At 41.2% G+C, this 18935-nt stretch overlaps 1 protein-coding gene across 1 annotated transcript in view; it reads left to right on the top strand.

The window, feature by feature from the left end:
- The first annotated feature begins 2110 nt into the window (after positions 1-2110).
- The window catches only part of aqp9b (aquaporin 9b), a 79262-nt gene continuing 62437 nt past the window's right edge, over positions 2111-18935 (top strand). Inside the window, exons 1-2 of the mRNA XM_072565015.1 lie at positions 2111-2263; positions 3826-3952. Of these exons, the coding sequence (XP_072421116.1) occupies positions 2159-2263; positions 3826-3952 (232 nt within the window). The 5' untranslated portion in view covers positions 2111-2158. The remainder of the gene's footprint in view (positions 2264-3825; positions 3953-18935) is intronic.

The following is an 18935-nucleotide window of genomic DNA, read 5'->3' on the forward strand; positions in this document are numbered from 1 at the left end:
CTCTTATGTTATCCGTGATATCAGAAAATGAGACAGATGTGAGAGTTGAGTCCCAGTCATTTACATGCCCAGTTATCTGATATATGCAAATACAATAAATTGAATGTGGAAAGTCCAAGGCTACATTTCAGACCAGTTCATAAGTTTCTGAACTAAATGTCATTGAAACTGGAAAGTTTAAACTGTTTCCTCTTTCTGAGGAAACAATTAAACTAGTGATGTTCAAATTTCATGCTGTGCAAGTGAATGGATTTTGAGTGAGTTTGAAATAGAGTCTCAACTATACTTATGTGAAAGTCTGCCATTTTACCTTCAATCTAATTGGAAATCTTTTACGCAATGAGGAAATTAACTCTTCTACTTTCACTCAGAAAATATTACTGATAAGTGCAATGGAATTGTGTGTACTTGTTCAGATTGTTGTGATTTTCCCTACAACCATCTTATAGCACTGAGCAAATTTTCAACCCCAATCTTAAGCTTTGCAGAGATACTGCTAAGTAACCTTAATATGAATATAGAAACAGGGCAAGGTCATTCAGTCCCTTGAGCCTGCTCTGTGTTTCTTGATCATCACATATCAATGTTATTTTTTCATGTCGTCCCATATTCCTTGATGATCTTAGTATCTATAAATCAATCATTCTCTATCTTGAACATTCTCAATGACTGAGCTTCTACGGCCCTCTGAGGTAGACTTCCAAAGATTTCCCACACTCTGAATAAAGAAATTCCTCCTTCTCTTAATCCTAACTAGCCTGCACATTATACTGAAACTCTGATCTGTGACTCTCAGTCCTACCCTCAACCAAGGGAAACAATTTTCCAGCATCAGTCCCCATCAAACCCTTAGGATTATTTTATGTTTCAATGAGATCATGTGGAATTCTTCTAAACTCCTGAGATTAAAAGCCCAGTCTCCTCAATCTTTCCTCATAAAACAATTCCACCATCCCCAGGATCAATCTGGCAACCATTCCTCTGCACTCCTTTTGTAGAGAGTGTGACTTTCCTTAAATAGGAGAAACAGAACTGCATACAATATTTACAGATGCAGTATTATCAAGATTTATATATTTGAAGGAAGACACCTCCTACACTCAAATCCTCTTGCGGTCAAATTACAAAAGATAATTTAATGACTTAACTGTGAAATATTGCATTTTTCTAATGTTTTTAACATTATAGCCACATTTTGGCTAGTCATTTAGGGAATTGCTTAGTCTGTATGATCCTCCTTCTGCTTCTTATTAAAATTGTACATAACCCATCATAATTAATTGCCCAGATTCAAGAGATGACAAATTCAAATATGATGGATCCCACCAGCCCTTATCTCATGGGGAACTCTGCCAATGCTTGGGAATTGGGAGTTTTATAAGCAGTTTACCCACTTACAGGAAACTCCCTTGAATTACCCTCAGTATGGGCCCATGTAGATCACATTCCTCTGTAAATTGCCTGTCTGTTGGAGGGACAGGGGAAGCCAGGTATCTGTTTCGGCATCAAATGTGCTATCCAAACCAAACCGTACAACAACGATTCCAGTGAGATGATGCTGGAGTTTATTAGTTCGTGCAAGTTTATTAACTTCGACGCCAAATTTTGTACTGGCAGCTAGTCATTTGGATTTATCTAATCTCCAATATCTCCCATTGCATGTGGATGATAGCAAAGTTCCCTTCTTCTGAATATGGCCTTACTTTTTTTCTACCAAACATTCCCTCAATATTAATTTTGACCTTGTTCAATGCAGCAGAAGGGAGCCTGGATTTTGGGCACTTGGGCCAGGAGCTGCTTCTCTTCGGTAATGGGGACAACCGTTCCAAGGTGCAAGAAAAAGTCGAGAAAAGTTGCAGATTCTTCTTTTTCTCTCATCAAAGCCAATAAGTCTGAATGTTTTAAACTTGACCACATCCACCAGTCACCTTTAGCTGGGAGAGAGCAGCAAATGGAAGGAGAAAATAAAAATCATTTTGCTACCACACTGAGAGAGGACTTGTGCAAATATTGATCTGATCTCGATTGGCGGTGGAACATCGTTATCAGCCCGTGCCCAGTGTTAGTCCCAGTGACCGAAGTTCAGGGCGCTGAACTGCTAAAAGGCACAGTCTAGTAATTGGACTTCCTTTAACAGCAGAAAGCCCAGGGAGCGACAATGGAGACACAGAGCCAGAAGCACAGCCTGATAGACAAATGCAAACTAAAGAATAGATGGATTAAAGAAGGGCTCGCCGAATTTTTGGGAACATTTATACTGATTGTAAGTATAGCACTGCTGCGTTTCCATGTGATGCTACAGCACCTTCCAGCCCAGGCACCTGACACAGGGTTAAACAGACTTTGTTGGATTTGTGAAGTTCTCTTTTAACCGCCAAGACATATCCCAAGTCCAGTGATGTTTCATGAAAGAGGAAATATTAAGTAGGCACGTGCAGGTGTTGCCTTCTGCAAGGTGCAAGAAAGAACCGCCAGGAAATTTGAAACAGAGCAAACTGTAAACAAAAAAAAGGAACAGATCACTGTACATGAATGAGTTCTGTTTTGTTATCAGAAAGAATTGAGCCAAGTTGGCGAACTGTGTACGCATTTAGCGAACAGCCTTGTTGCTGTAGTTTTCACCAGTAAGATACTGAGGCACTATTCCTGATTTCCTAGGTGTAACGGAATATTGCCAAGAGCGTAAAGAAAATATTTTGAAATTGTTTAAACGCGCATGGCTGCTCGCACTGCCTGCACGTAGTCAGATAACGGGAGCAAAATTCAGGGTCAGTTCAAGAGAGAACGAAATTGCATTTATATAACGCCTTAAATGTCCTCAGGATGTCCCAAAGCCGAACAGAAATACTTTTCCAGCGTGAGCTATTCTCACGAAATCGCACAGCACAGAAGGAGACCATTTCATTCGTGAAGTCCGTGCTGGCTCCACTGCTATAACCTTTAGTGGAAACAAAAATGATATGTATAAGTTTTCCACCTAGCATCGAAAGTTCCTGCTCTGGGTGGGGGGGAGGGGGGAGAGGTGACAGCATTGGGTTACATTCTTGATCAAAATACAGGGCTCTCTAACAAGACAGCTCCCACTTCTCTACTCCCCAGTTCCTCCCTGCCCTTATTTTACAGGAATAAATGCAATGGGTGAATGTCCTTTAATTTCTAATCAATTTAATGGAAGCGGTCTGGTTTGTGCTTAGGACCTTGTACAATTTGCACTTTGTTATGCTTTCAGTGTCCTTTAAAAGAAGTTAAAGGTGATATTTATATATCTCCAACCATCCCCAGTTCAAATAGTTTGGTGGATCCATTGTTTTAGTCTGACACTGAAGGTGGAGTTAGCATGGAGCTATGGAAGATGGCAATTTCCAAGATGTCTCTCTCAGTTGGAGACTATTTTCTAACAACCATTACCCTTGATATGATAACCTGCGGCCTTAGTCTGGAATTTGGTACGTTACAGCAGTCATCGTGTTTGAAAAGTATTTCTTTGGGACTTGCTGTGATCATGAAAGGCTTTATATAAATACAAATACATTTATTCATTGCTTCGCCCTCTCTTTCACTCTCTCCTTATCTCTTTCAGCTCCACTTCTTTTCTCATACTTTTTTTCACTCTTTCTTGTCATCTTTTAATGGAGATACTAATTCCTTTCATTTAAATGTGTTTTATGCTACATTAAAAATGGTAACCACATTCATGTTAATATGTCAAATGTTTAACGTTTCACAACTTTATGCACGTTGAAGAGATTTTGTTACAACATCTTCCACAGAATATATTTGAAGCAATAGCATTGTAAATTTTGCTCAAAATTCTGTATGTTGCAGCTGTTTGGTTGTGGTTCACTTGCCCAATCAATACTGAGCAGAGGAGTATATGGCAACATGCTGACAGTTGCCATTGGCTTTCCATTTGGAATCACCATAGCTGTTTATGCTACCATAGGAGTATCAGGTAAGTGCTGAGCATTATCCTGGATACTGTGAAAAAAACTAGGGAATTTGAAATGTCAACACAGAAGGTAAATCCATGCTTTCTTACTCTACTATAGCCTCTAAACTGTTGGCAATACTGAAGATCATTTGAAGGCAAGAACAGAGAACAAATACAGCCCTCAATATGAACAGATCCAAAAATAAACATTTTCCTTAACTAGCCAGTTTCTTATAAAATGTCAGGTCATACATTTGCATTTTAGTAAAAAATAGATTAGATTCCCTACGGTGTGGAAACAGGCCCTTCAGCCCAACATGTCCACACCAACCCTCCGAACAGTAACCCACCCAGAACCATTTCCCTCTAACTAATGCATCTAACACTGCAGGCAATTTAGCATGGCCAATTCACCTGACCTGCACAGCTTTTGGATTGTGGGAGGAAACCAGAGCACTCCCACACAGATAGAATGTGCAAACTCCACACAGACAGTTACCTGAGGCTGGAATTGAACCTGGGACCCTGGTGCTGTAAGGCAGTAGTGCTAATCACTGAGGCACCGTACCACCTAACTTAAATAGTTCAAATAACTCAAATATATCATTAAATTATTTACAAAACAATACAGATCTAAAAGGCTAATTTTAAACAGTTGGATGAATGTTTCTCTTGATTTCATTTACTACGTTTCTTTCAACATATTAGGCAGTATTTGACACTTTTCCTGTAAACTTTCCATGGAAATTTTCCAAGTTGGTGTCAGCAGGGCACCACATTACATGACACCTGCATGAACAACTGCACGTCTCCTTAAGCAGTCAGTTTCAAAGAACTGAAATTAACTAGAGGCTGAATCAAGTCAGTATCAAATCATGTACAGAAAGTAAAAAAAAAGAGGGAAAGAAAAACTGGTTCAAGAGAAAAAGATAAGAGATTGAAAAACAAATTGACATAAAATAATAGAATCCCTACAGTTTGAAAGGAGGCCATTCAGCCTGAGTTTCCACTGGTCCTCTGAAGAGCAGGCCACCCACCCACCCACCCTATTTCTGTAACCCTGCATTCCCCTTGGCTAAACCACCTATCCTGGACACAATGGGTAATTTAGCACAGCTAATCCACCTCAACTGCAAATCTCCAACAATAATTAAAATCAGAAGGCAACAAATCTCCATACTTGTAAAGTTAATTTTCAGCATGAGGAAAATTCATTTGACAGTAATTGAAACTACCATACTATTGAACTATATTAAAACAGGAATGGGAAAGCCCTAAATTTCTATGGCAGGTTTAAAGCTTCTCGACAATATCTATTCAGGAGTTTCAGTCTGTTCAGTATTTTTGAACTGGGTGTCAAATGACAAAGTACTTTTTTCATGCACATCATTTATGTGTGAGAGATCTGAAGCAGCAACTTTCAGATGTTTGCATTAATTCTACCTGGGGACTGGATGAAGTTGTTGTCCAATATGAAATAATGCAGAGCACTATTCGTCCCATTGTTAATAGTATGGCAATTCTTTTACATGTTTTATATCATTTAACCTGATCCATCATAATACCTATTCAAATCTTATTTGAACTGAAAAAAAAGAAAAGCCTCAATCTGTTAGAACTTCAGTATCTTTCAAAGCCCCTGTTCACATCTAAAGACGTAAGGCAAAAGCTCTCAGGAAGCCCACACCCTGTCTATTCCAAGATGCTTAAACCTCATAGATAGAGTGAATTATCCTTTGTCTTGAGTTATGTCAGTGAAATGATGTACAGGTATGCATCATATCATCCTGAGTACTTTGATAAATACAGAGCCATCTGCTGACAAAATGTATTTTTAGGCTGAGCTAAAATTCAATGTACATGGAAGCAAAATAGAAACATAGTATTGGTCTTTCCTTCACACTTTAAATGCATTGTCTGAAACTAAAAAGCTTTTTTGGAATTCTAGATTATTTTTCAGACTCCTTTAAATTTGACCTTGAACTAATTTTCAGGTGCTTCAGCTGTGGAGTTCAGTCCGTTGCGAGGATATAACTTTGGTTCAGCTAAGTGAAATTTTAAAAACCAGCAAAAAACTACAATTATTAATCTTGGTAAAATCAATGACTGCAGATGATGGAAACCAGATTCTAGATTAGAGTGGTGCTGGAAAAGCACAGCAGTTCAGGCAGCATCCGAGGAGCAGGAAAATCAATGTTTCGGGCAAAAGCCCTTCATCAGGAAAAGAGGCAGGGTGCCTGCAGAGTGGAGAGATAAATGAGAGGTGAGTGGGGGTGGGGAGAAAGTAGCATAGAGTACAATAGGTGAATGGGGGTGGGGATGGAGGTGATAGGTCGGGGAGGAGGGTAGGGAAAGGTAGTAAAGAGTACACTGGGTGAATGGGGGTGGGGATAAAGGTCAGAGAGGAGGGTGGAGTGGATGGGTGGAAAGGAAGATAGGCAGGTAGGACAAGTCATGGGGACAGTGCTGAGCTGGAAGTTTGGAACTGGGGTGAGGTGGGGGAAGGGGAAATGAGGAAACTGGTGAAATCCACATTGATACCCTGGGGTTGAAGTGTTCTGAGGCGGAAGATGAGGCGTTCTTCCTCCAGGGGTCGGGTGGTGAGGGAGCAACGGTGGAGGAGACCCAGATCCTCCATGTCCTCGGCAGAGTGGGAGGGGGAGTTGAAATGTTGGGCCACAGGGTGGTGTGGTTGATTGATGCGGGTGTACCAGAGATGTTCCCTAACGCGCTCAGCTTGGAGGCGTCCAGTCTCCCCAATTTAGAGGAGACCGCATTGGGAGCAACGGATACAATAAATGTATCCGTTGCAGGTAAAACTTTGATGGATGTGGAAGGCTCCTTTAGGGCCTTGGATAGAGGTGAGGGAGGAGGTGTGGGTGCAGATTTTGCAATTCCTGCGTGGCAGGGGAAGGTGCCAGGACGGGAGGGTGGGTTATTGGGGGGGGGGGTGTGGACCTGACCAGGTAGTCACGGAGGGAACGGTCTTTGCGGAAGGCAGAAAGGGGTGGGGAGGGAAATATATCACTGGTGGTGGGGTCTGTTTGGAGGTGGCAGAAATGTTGGTGGATGATTTGGTTTATGCGAAGGTTGGTAGGGTGGAAGGTGAGCACCAGGGGGTTCTATCCTTGTTCCAGTTGGAGGGGTGGGGTCTGAGGGCGGAGGTATGGGATGTGGACGAGATGCGTTGGAGGGCACCTTTAACTATGTGGGAAGGGAAATTGCGGTCTCTAAAGAAGGAGGCCATCTGGTGTGTTCTGCGGTGGAACTGGTCCTCCTGGGAGCAGTTACGGTGGATGCAGAGGAATTGGGAATAAGGGATGGCATTTTTGCAGGAGGTGGGGTGGGAAAAGGTGTAATCCAGGTAGCTGTGGGAATCGGGGGGTTTGTAAAAATCTCAGTGTCAAGTCGGTCATCATTAATGGAGATGGAGAGGTCCAGGAAGGAGAGGGAGGTCCAGGTAAATTTAAGGTCAGGGTGGAATGTGTCGGTGAAGTTGATGAATTGTTCAACCTCCTCATGGGAGCATGAGATGGTGCCAATGCAGTCATCAATGTAGCGGAGGAAGAAGTGGGGAGTGGTGCCGGTGTGACTGCGGAAGATGGACTGTTCTATGTAGCCAACAAAGAGACAGGCATAGCTGGGGCCCATACGGGTGCTCATGGCTACCCCTTTGGTTTGGAGGAAGTGGGAGGATTCGAAGGAGAAATTGTTAAGGGTGAGGACCAGTTCAGCCAAAGGAATGAGAGTGTTGGTGGAAGGGTACTGTTGGGGACAGTGGGAGAGGATGAAACAGAGGGTTTGGAGGCCCTGGTCATGGTGGATGGAGGTGTAGAGGGATTGGATATCCATGGTGAAGATGAGGCATTGGGGGCCGGGGAAACGGAAGTCTTGGAGGAGGTGGAGGGCGTGGGTGGTGTTTTGAACATATGCGTGGAGTTCCTGGACCAGGGGGGATAGGACAGTATTGAGGTAGGTGGAGATGAGTTCAGTGGGGCAGGAACCTGCTGAGGCAATGGGTCGGCCAGGGTGGTCAGGCTTGTGGATCTTGGGAAGGAGGTAGAACCGGGCAGTGCGGGGTTCCCGGACTATGAGGTTGGAAGCTGTGGGTGGGAGATCTCCTGAGGTGATGAGGTTCTGTATGATCTGGGAGATGATGGTTTGGTCATGGTCGAGGGGGCGGTAGGAGGAGGTGTCTTCGAGTTGGTGTCTGGCTTCAGTGGTGTAGAGGTCAGTGCGCCAAACTACCACTGCACCCCCTTTATCAGCTGGTTTGATGGTGAGGTTTGGATTAGAGAAGAGGGACTGGAGGGCTGCGCGTTGTGAGGGTGAGAGGTTGGAGTGGGGGAGGGAGGTAGACAGGTTGAGGCGGTTAATGTCCCAGCGGCAGTTGCAAATGAAGAGGTCGAGGGCAGGTAATAGGCTAGCACGGGGTGTCCAGGTGGATGGGGGTCTAGGCAACTTCTGATTTGTTAACAACAAACAAAAATTTACTATGATTAATGATCTTTTTGGGGAGGAGACATCCAAACATTTTCTTGACAACTGGCCATCAATATTCATTCTTTCATTCTTTGTAACTGGGTATTAAACTACACCTACTCTAGCAGTTTGGTAAGCTATGCCAAACTTGAATTGTAATGCTATTGGAATGTAATATCTACACAAGCTCCTTGTCTAAATGTCTTCAAGTATCATCCACATTGAATATCATACAAATCTATTTCATTAATACATAGTTTGTCCAGTCAGAAGTATACACTTGTTTGCTGACAATTTCACTGCTAAAAGAGACAAAGGAAAATAAATGTTACACCCCAATGGCTTTGACTCAAAGGTTTTCTTTTGTTATTTGGATAGCAAAATACTTTAACACACCTAAATCTCATCGGGAAATGATCTAATTATATTATTATGCAGACAGGATTCGCCATTATCATATGATCCTTGTCTTTCTACCACTTGAAGGCTTCCAATCATTTTGTTCACAAGAGAAACTAGAAAATTAGGGCCGTTTTTGGTGAAAACCACCACTAAAGTATGTTTTTGTCAGCAAATCAAAAGCGTAAGGTGTAAAGATATGAAAGATTAATCTCAGGATATAAGATCAAATTCAGAAGGATTGCCATTATCAAATAAACTTGTCCAATAAGCAGGAAAAGTGATCAAGTTATTAACTTTGATTAAATTCAATTGGAGGGAGAGAAAAAGCTTGCAATGCATTCCACTTGCTTATTTGATTTTCAATGTGCTTTTTTTTTGTGTTGGACTAACCCTGGCTATTTCTTTTAACAAACTTATTCAGAATGGTAGCTTAATTTACGCTGCCAAGTGATATTCAGATTAAAATGAACATATCATCTTTGCTTAATCTCTGCAATTACTATGGAGGCTCATCTTTGTTCTGTAGAAGAGGCAATCAGAAATGCAAAAGATTTGGAAGTGATTTTTGTGACAGGCTTCATTTAGCCTCACAAAAATGGTGGATTTATTCAGGTTGTTTTTTGAACAAAATAGCTTATTGCAAGAAACTCAGAAAAGTTCTTTAATGTCTTCCCAATGTCACTCAAATATCAAAATATAAACACTGAAGTTTGTTACTGTATGGTAAATAGTGACATTTATTTGGTAAGAGATTTAGTTTCCCACACTAAGGTGAGGAGTAAATGGTTTACAGGGAATCTGATTTTTTTTCCCCACTAGGAGGAGGAGGTGGAAATTTGGAATGTGCTGTTTGAGGGAATAGTGGAGGCAGGTGCTCTCACAACATTTAAGAAACATCTGAGTCAGCACCTTAAATGCCAGGGCTTGGTGGACAATGGATCAAGTTCAGATCAACAGGATTCATACAGTTTGGTGTTTGTTGATCAGAATAGTGGTCAAAGCACCTGTTTCTATGCTGTATAACCGTATGAGCAATAAAATTTTGACTACCTTGTCAACTGACTTTCTATTTTAATCCCAAACATAGTCCATTCTCAGAGGGTTATGATAGTGATCTTTTTCTGAGCATGTAGATGATTTGATAAAGACACACAGCTTTATCTTATGAATTATGATATTTCCACACCCATTAGATAAGTTGCACAGAATAGAAATTACTATGTGGACAGTCATAAGTCACCTATCAAACAGGCAAACACTTGTGGGGGCAAAGTAACGTAGTACTTTAGCACGCTGTTCATTCACCTTTGGAGTTTATATCCGATCAATAGCAGTTCCCTCGCTGTGCAGGCTCTAAGCCTCTTTAGTGATTATCCAATTCTTTGCAGTGACAAACCTGAACACATAAAAAGTTGTGTTTAGAGTCCACAAATAGAATGTGTGTTTGCAAAGTAAAATTTAAAATAATTTTCTCATGTACTTTGTATTGTCCTCACACTTCTTTTCTCACTGCATGTGCAGATCTTTGTTTAGTTCTTGCCCTCACAGCAAGTTGGAGTTTGGTTTCTGACCCCTTCCCACATCTGGGAATCGGTCAGTAGAATTGTCATACCGGTGCTCCATCCCATTTTTTTGAACATGATGTAAAAAAAAATTCCTTCCTGCTTACTTCAGATTTCCCTTGTCTGTTCCAAGCCTTTAATAATTCTGACATGATACATCTTCTCTCACCACTTCCATGATTTTGAGACTCCTTTTCCATGCTTTTCAGAGATCTGTCTTCCTTCAATAAATCAGCAATTCACATTTCAGTATCTCCACAGTGCTTTTTGCTCTGTTTTAGAAACTTTAGTTAGTAAACTTCACTTGTACTGTTGAGGCATGTTCCAGAATTCCAAGATCAGCAAAAATTGAGCAACTATGCATCAGCTTCAGCACTGAGTTAATTAGATTGCTTGAAACAGAGTTTTACAGGGAGGAGTAGTAGTAAATGAAGCTTTACACTGATTGTTGGAGTTGGTTATGCTCAGTTAGCTGGACTGTTAAATTGCAAAGCGGTATGATGACGATAGCATGGGTTCAATTCCTACACTGGCTGAGGTTACCATAAAGGATTCTCCTTCTCAACCCCTCCCTTTCCCTAAGGTGTGGTGACCCTCAGGTTGAATTACCACCAGTCTTCTTTTGAGAATGCAGCCATATGGTCTGGTAAGACTGTGGCAGCTTGACACTGATTGTCAATTTATATCTGTATAACAAATTGCATTTGTTGTAATGCATCAAAATTGCATTGTTTACATAACTGCATATTTCTGCAACTACTCAAAAAAGGAGGCAATGTTATCCATCTCTTATTGCACAATCAGACCTCAGAGAATGGATTGGTATAAGTACAAGTAATAGCATCTATTATAAAAGCCCTTGAACACATGAGAAGTCCACATGAGAAAGGATAAAAGCTAATAAGCATTGTACTAATAGAGTACAAATAGTTCTTTTGATTGTTATTTGATAGAATACATATCTTCTAAATAAACACATCGCAATTCAAAGAATCCACTCGTCTTAGAGCATCAGCAGTGTAAAATAGTTCGTTGCTGGGTCTATGTCATTGTATTGCAATGACCCAGTAACTTGGATTAATGTTCCATGGAGTTAAGTGCATTTGTTTTAGAAATGTTCTTTAACAGAACAAATGCTTATGACGTGGTTACTTAAAGGGTAAATGATGCTTGCAATTCCAGCAATCTTCTTTGATCATGTACTATTAATAAGTTCAATACATTGAAATTCTTCACGGTTATGTGTTCTATGAACAACCACCTCTTATGCTTAGAGTTGACAATTTATCTTAGTTATAGAGAACAGTACAATCCACTCTATACATTTAGTACAAGGTGCAATATTAATCTTTGATAAAGTGGAATCCTATTCTGATAGAATACCAAGACACTACAATAATCAAACTACTCCCATAAAATCCATCGCAATTATTACCAAATGTCCCTTTCACCAATTTACAATCACTGTTAAGCTCCTTAACCATTGTAATATTTTTAAGAACATGTATTGATAACTGAACATTTTACATAGATGTAAAAATGAATGTAGCAGTGTGTTTTCATGCCACAGACCCACACTTCCTAGCTTACAATGATATTCTTAAACTCTTGGAACTCATTTTTTTATCATTTAAAGTGACTGTGCTGAAAAACATGTCACAGCTTGGATGGCTTTGAACCTAAGGTTCTCAAAACTTTCCACCAGTGGACTTTCATTATCTCACATCCAGACTCGGTGCAGACTAATTTGGGCCAATTCTTGACTTTGTGCAATAGTGTAAAATTGCCAATTGTAAATCATCGGCATGTTCTGCAATTTTCTCATTGTATTTCTATGGATATTATCAAACTAGGTAAAAATGAAAATCAGGTTCACTCTAGCTTTTATAAAGATTGTCTAATCAACCTGTGGAGAGATGTTATTATACACCCCTGGAGTAGACGGGACTTGATCCCAGGTCACCTGGCTTAGAGCTAGATGCAGTACCACCGCACCACAAGACTCTTCCAGTTAGCTTCTTGATGGCAGTGATCTAGGCAATTTCATTGATTGATGCAAAATACTTAAGAAAGTATTGACTAATCCATAACTCCATAAGATATAGGAGCAAAATTAGGCTAATCAGCCCATCAACTCTGCTTTGCCATTCGATCTTGGCTAATGTGGTTCTCATCTAATATGTTTGGGCGGCACGGTAGCTCAGAGGTTATCACTGCTGCCACACAGCGCCAGGGACCCGGGTTCAATTCCCACCTCGGGCAACTGTCTGTGTGGAGTTTGCACATTCTCCCCGTGTCTGCATGGGTTTCCTCCAGGTGCTCCAGTTTCCTCCCACAATCCAAAGATGTGCAGGTTAGGTGAATTGGCCATGCTAAATTGCCCAGGGAATGGGTCTGGGTGGGTTGCTCGTTGGTGTGGACTTGTTGGGCCAAAGGGCCTCTTTCCACACTGTAGGGAATCTAATCTAATCCCAGTCTCCTGCCTTTTCCATGTAATATGTGTTCCTCTTATTAATCAAGAACCTATCTATCACTGTCTTAAATACACTCAATGACTTGGCCTCCACAATCCTATATGGCAGTGAGTTCCACAGATTAACCACCCTCTGACTGAAGTGATTCCTCTTCATCTCAGTTCTAAAGGGTTATTCCTTCATACTGAGGCTGTGCCCTCAGGTCCTAGTCTGGCCTATTATTAAAAACATTCTCTCCATGCCCTCTCTGTCCAGTCCTCTCAGTATTCTGTAAGTTTTAAATCAGATCCTTCTAAACTCCATCGATGCAGGGTCCCCAACCTTCCTCTTATAACAAACCCTTTATCCCAGGGATCATTCTTGTAGACCTCCTCTGGACCTCCTCCAAGACCAACACATCCTTCCTTAGATATGGGGCCCAAAACCCTGCTCACAATATTCCAAATGTAGTCTGACCAGAGCCTTATATAAGCTCAGTTGTACATTTCTGCTCATGTATATTATCACTTTTGAAATGAATGCTCGCATTGTGTTTGCTTTCCTAACTGCCAACTGAACCTGCATGTTAACATTAAGAGAATCTTTAACTAGGGCTCCCAAGTCCTTTTGTGCTTCAGATTTTCAAAGCCTTTCCCTGTTTAGAAAATAGGTTACGCCTCTATTCTTCCAATCAACCTCATTGTATTCCATCAACACTTCTTTGCTCATTTTCCTAGCCTGTTCAAGTCCTTCTCCAGCCTCCCTGCTTCTGCAACACTACCTGTCCCTACACCTATCTTTGTGTCATGTGCAAATTAGCAACAATGCCCTCAGTTCCTTCATCCAGAACGTTAGTGTATAACATGAGTAGTGTGGTCCTAATATAGACCCCTGAAGAACTCCACTAGTCGCCAACTGTCCTTCTGAAAAAGTATGCTTTATCCCTACTGTCTGGTTCTGTAATTGAGTCAAAATCTCCATCCCTGCCAGTACCTTGCCCCAAATACCATAGGGTCTTATTTCATTTAGCAGCCTCCTGTGCAGCACCTTGTGAAAGGCCTCATTGAAATCGAAGTAGATCACACCCACTAGCTCTCCTTTGTCTAAGAAGCTTATTCCCTTCACAAAGAATCCAAACACATTTATCAGGCATGACCTTCCCTTGATGAAGCCATGCTGGCTCAGTCCTAATTTACCATGCACTTCCAAGTCCTCCGCAATCTTATCCTTAATAATAGACTCTAAAATCTTACCGGGGTAAAAACAATGACTGCAGATGCTGGAAAGCAAATACTGGATTAGTGGTGCTGGAAGAGCACAGCAGTTCAGGCAGCATCCAACGAGCAACGAAATCGACGTTTCGGGCAAAAGCCCTTCATCATTCCTGATGAAGGGCTTTTGCCCGAAACGTCGATTTCGCTGCTCGTTGGATGCTGCCTGAACTGCTGTGCTCTTCCAGCACCACTAATCCAGTATCTAAAATCTTACCAATGACTGATGTCAGGATAACTGACCTGTGGTTTCCTGTCTTCTGCCTCCCTCCCTTCTTAAACAAGGATGTTACATTAGCCATTTTTCAAACCTCTGGGACCCTCCCTGACTCCAGTAATTCCTGAAAGATCACCACCAATACCTCTACAATTTCCTCAGCTATCTCCTTCAGAATTGGGGTGGCCTTATGAGTAAGAAATGAAATTAAATCAACAATAAGAAACAAAGTAGGGTCAGATGGTGTAGAAGCTGTGTGGTTAGAATTGAGGAACCGCAAAGGTTAAAAAACAAACATAGATGGAGTCATATACAGGCCTCCAAACGGTAGTCAGGAGCTGGGGCACAAGATACGCCAGGAGATAGAACAGATGTATAGCAAAGGCAAAGTTACAGCAATCATGGGGGGGATTTCAATATGAAGGTGGACTGTGAAAATCAAGTTGGTAGTGGAACCACTAGGGAACAGGCAATACTGAATTTAGCATTGTGCAATATGGTTGACCTAATAGGGAGTTTATGGTGAAGGAAGCCTTAGGAAGCAGTGATAATATGATCGAATTTACTCTGCAATTTGAGAGGGAGAAGATAGAATCAGAGGTGATGGTATTACCCGCTGAATAAAGGCAACTACAGAGGCATGAGGGAGGAGCTGGGTAGAATTCACTGGGAGAGGAGTTTGTCAGGAAAGATAGTGAAACAGTAATGGCAGGTGTTTCTGGGAGTAATTCAGGAGTCACAGCAGAGATTCATCCTGAGGAATGGTACAGGGAGGATAAGGCAACCGTGGCTGACTAGGGAAGTCAGGGATAGCATAAAAGCAAAAGAGAAAACATATACTGTGGTGAAGGTCAGTGGGAAACCAGAGGATTGGGAATCTTACAAAGACCAACAGAGGGCAACAAGAAAACAAAGGAGGAGAAGATTAACTATGAGGGTAAGCTAGCCAGTAATGTGAAAGAAGACTGTAAGAGTTTCTTTAGATCACAAAGGGCAAGAGAGAGGCAAACATGGAAAGTGGACCTCTGAAAAATGATGCTGGAGAGAGAGTAGTAAGGAACAAGGAAACAGCTGAGGAACTAAATAATTACTTTGTATCAGTCTTCACGGTGGAAGACATGAGTAATATCCCCAAAATTCAAGAGAGTGAGGGGGCAGAGCTGAGTAAGGTGGCCATCACCAATGAGAAGGTCCTAAAATAACTGAATGACCCGAAGGTGGATAAATCACCTGGACCTGATGGACTACACCTCAGAGTTCTAAGGGAGGTAGCTGAAGAGATAGTGGTGGTGTTAGTGGTGATCTTTCAGGAATCATTAGAATCAGGAAGGGTCTCCGAGGACAAGAAAATCGCTAACATGCCACCCCATTTAAAAAGGAGTAAGGCAAAAAATGGAAAATGACAGACCAATTAGCATAGTTTCATCAAAGGGAGGTTATGCCTGACAAGTCTTCTAGATTTCTTTGAGGAAGTAATGAGCAGATTAGATCAAGGAGAGCCAATGAATGTTATCTACCTGGACTTCAAGAAGGCCTTTAATAAGGTGCTGAACAGGAGACTATTGAGTAAGTTAAGGGCCCATGGTGTCAGAGGCAAGGTGCTGGCATGGATAGAAGCCTGGCTGTCTGGCAGAAAGCAGACAGTGGGGATAAAAGGGTCTTTCTCAATATGGCAGCCAGTGACAAGTGGTGTTCTGCAAGACCCTGTGTTGGATCACAACTTTTCACTTTATACATTAACAATCTAGGTGAAGGAACTGAGGGCATTCTGGCTAAATTTGCAGATGATACAAAGATAGCAGTGAAGATGTGGGCAGGCTGCAGAAGGACACATTAGGAGAGTGGGAAACGAAGTGGTGGTTGAAGTGCAAAGAGACTTGGGAGTTCAAGTCCAGGATTCTCTCAAGGTAAACCTTGAGTAGGTTGAGTAGAAAGGCAAATGCAATGACAGCATTTATTTTGAGAGGACTTGAATATAAAAGCAGGGGTGTACTTCTGAGGTTCTATAAGGCTCTGGTTAGACCACATTTGAAGTATTGCATGCAATTTTGGGCCCCATATGTCAGGAAGAATGTACTAGCCCTGGGGTGTGTTCAGAGAAGGTTCATAAGGATGGTCCCAGGAATGAAAAGCTTAACAAAAGAGGAACATTTGAGAACTCCGGGACTACAGTCGATGGAGTTTAGAAGAATGAGAAGGGATCTAATTGAAATATACAGAATACTAAATTGCCTGGACAGAGAAGATGTTGGGAAGATGTTTCCATTGGTAGGAGAGACGAGGACCCGAGGGCACAGCCTTAGAGGAAGACCTTTGAGAACAGAGATAAGGAGAAACCTCAGCCAGAGAGTGGTGAACATATGGAATTCATTGCCACAGAAAGCCGTGGAGGCCAGGTCATTGAGTATATTTACGACTGAGATAGATAGGTTCTTGAGTATCAAGGGGATCAAGGGTTACAGGGAGAAAGTGGGAGAGTGGGGTTGAGAAACTTATCAGCCATGATTGAATGGTGGAGCAGACTTTATGTAAAAATGTTAGTAAAACAAGTTAGAAAATTGTAAAAATAATTTCTTGTTCAAAAATGAGAACAATTTACTGAAGAAGCTGGAGAACTGAAACAAAAACAGTAAATGCTGGTAAAACTCAACAGGTCTGATGGCATTTGTAGAGAAAGAAACATGTTTAGAACTCAATATAACACTTCTTGGAACTTCAAGTAATTCAGACTTGTTCGAAAATGAAAAAAAACAGGTTTCCAAGGTAGCTTAAACACTTTAAGTTGTTCATCAGTACATGTTTGCAGGAAGTGAAATACACTTCAAAGTCACCCCTTTGTCCTGCACATACCCTATTGCTGGAACTACCTGTTGGTCCTCTGTGTGAGTACTTTTATTGCCTACCCCATATTGTGCTCCCTCCCCACTAAGATATTGTAGAAATGTACAGATTCACAAGAACAAATAACTTTATTCAATTGCTCAACTTTTATTCAAGCCTTCTTTTCACACACATCCATATTCTAAGCATAAAGGTGCAAACTGCCATATGATTATTTCAAAGTTTGTGGAATTTACTATTCCATCTGATTTCATTCACATCATATTATAAAGACATAACATACATTTGTCAGAACCATAATATTTCACAAGCACACTTTGCAATGAGGTTCTTTTCATTTCATGTGCTGATGTCATAGCAGTGTTTTATAAACTGTTGGCATTCATCAAAGAATTCAAAGTTCATTCTTTCTCTGATACGTTTATAATGAAAATAATCCACATTATATAAAAAAAATTACATTTCCTGTACTTGTTACATAGTTGTTGTGGTTCTGTTCACCGAGCTGGGAATTTGTGTTGCAGACGTTTCGTCTCCTGTCTAGGTGATATCCTCAGCGCTTGGGAACCTCCTGTGAAGCGCTTCTGTGATCTTTCCTCCGGCATTTGTAGTAGTTTGAATCTGCCGCTTCCAGTTGTCAGTTCCAGCTGTCCGCTGCAGTGGCCAGTATATTGGGTCCAGGTCGATGTCCAGCACATCGACCTGGACCCAATATACCGGCCACTGCAGCAGACAGTGGAACTGACAACCGGAAGCGGCAGAGACAAACCACTATAAATGCCGGAGGAAACATCACAGAAGCACTTCACAGGAGGCTCCCAAGTGCTGAGGATATCACCTAGACAGGAGACGAAACGTCTGCAACACAAATTCCCAGCTCGGTGAACAGAACCACAACAACGAGCACCCGAGCTACAAATCTTCTCACAAACTTTGTTACATAGTCCTTAATCCTTGTTCTGACCAACTCTAATTTTTGCCTTTGCAAAAGATTTATATTGTGACAGATAATCGAATGAGCTCATTGTTAAGTTTGATTTGTCTCATGCTATTTGTCTATTACTGACTTTTGATGCTGCACGGAAACGCTTTGTACTCAAAAGATCATTTAGTGTTTAATTTCAGATGCCAAAAACTAGCCTAAGCCCAGTTTTAATTCACTTATTGGTTTTTTTTGTATTATCCATTCCTGGGATGTTGGCATTACTGGAATTGTCAGCAATTGTTGTCCATCCTTGATTGTCAATGCAAAGGTGGTGTTGACACGCTTTCATGAATATAATTATGAAGCTTGCTGGGTCATTTCAGTGGGCAGTTAGGAGTGAAGTACATTGATCTGGTGTCTTACATTAGTCAATCTCGGTAAAGACACCAAATTTCCACTTTGCCATTCTCCAGGGGATTAATGAATTAGATGGATGGAATTGATGGAAAATTATTGATAGAAAATGGTGGTGATTTTATTACAAACTGGAACTATATCCTTTAGTTTGAATAAATGAAAAATTGCACGGGTTGTCGGTCAGATAAAACTATGGGAAAAAGTACTAATAAAAGCTACATTTAGATGTAGTGGACCAAAACATTTAAATTTGGTAGCCAAACATTGTTATGGGTTCAAAGATAAAAGATGTGTTGCCACCTTTATGAAGAAAATCAGGCAACTGAAACGACAGGATGAAGTCTCACCGTGAAAGCACTCTGGTATATAAGCACTAGGAGGTACAACTTTGATTACCACCAAATTACATGATTCTCTGACAGGATTCAAGGATT

The sequence above is a fragment of the Chiloscyllium punctatum genome, chromosome 48 (genome assembly GCF_047496795.1).
Source record: "Chiloscyllium punctatum isolate Juve2018m chromosome 48, sChiPun1.3, whole genome shotgun sequence".
NCBI classification, from domain to species: domain Eukaryota; kingdom Metazoa; phylum Chordata; class Chondrichthyes; order Orectolobiformes; family Hemiscylliidae; genus Chiloscyllium; species Chiloscyllium punctatum.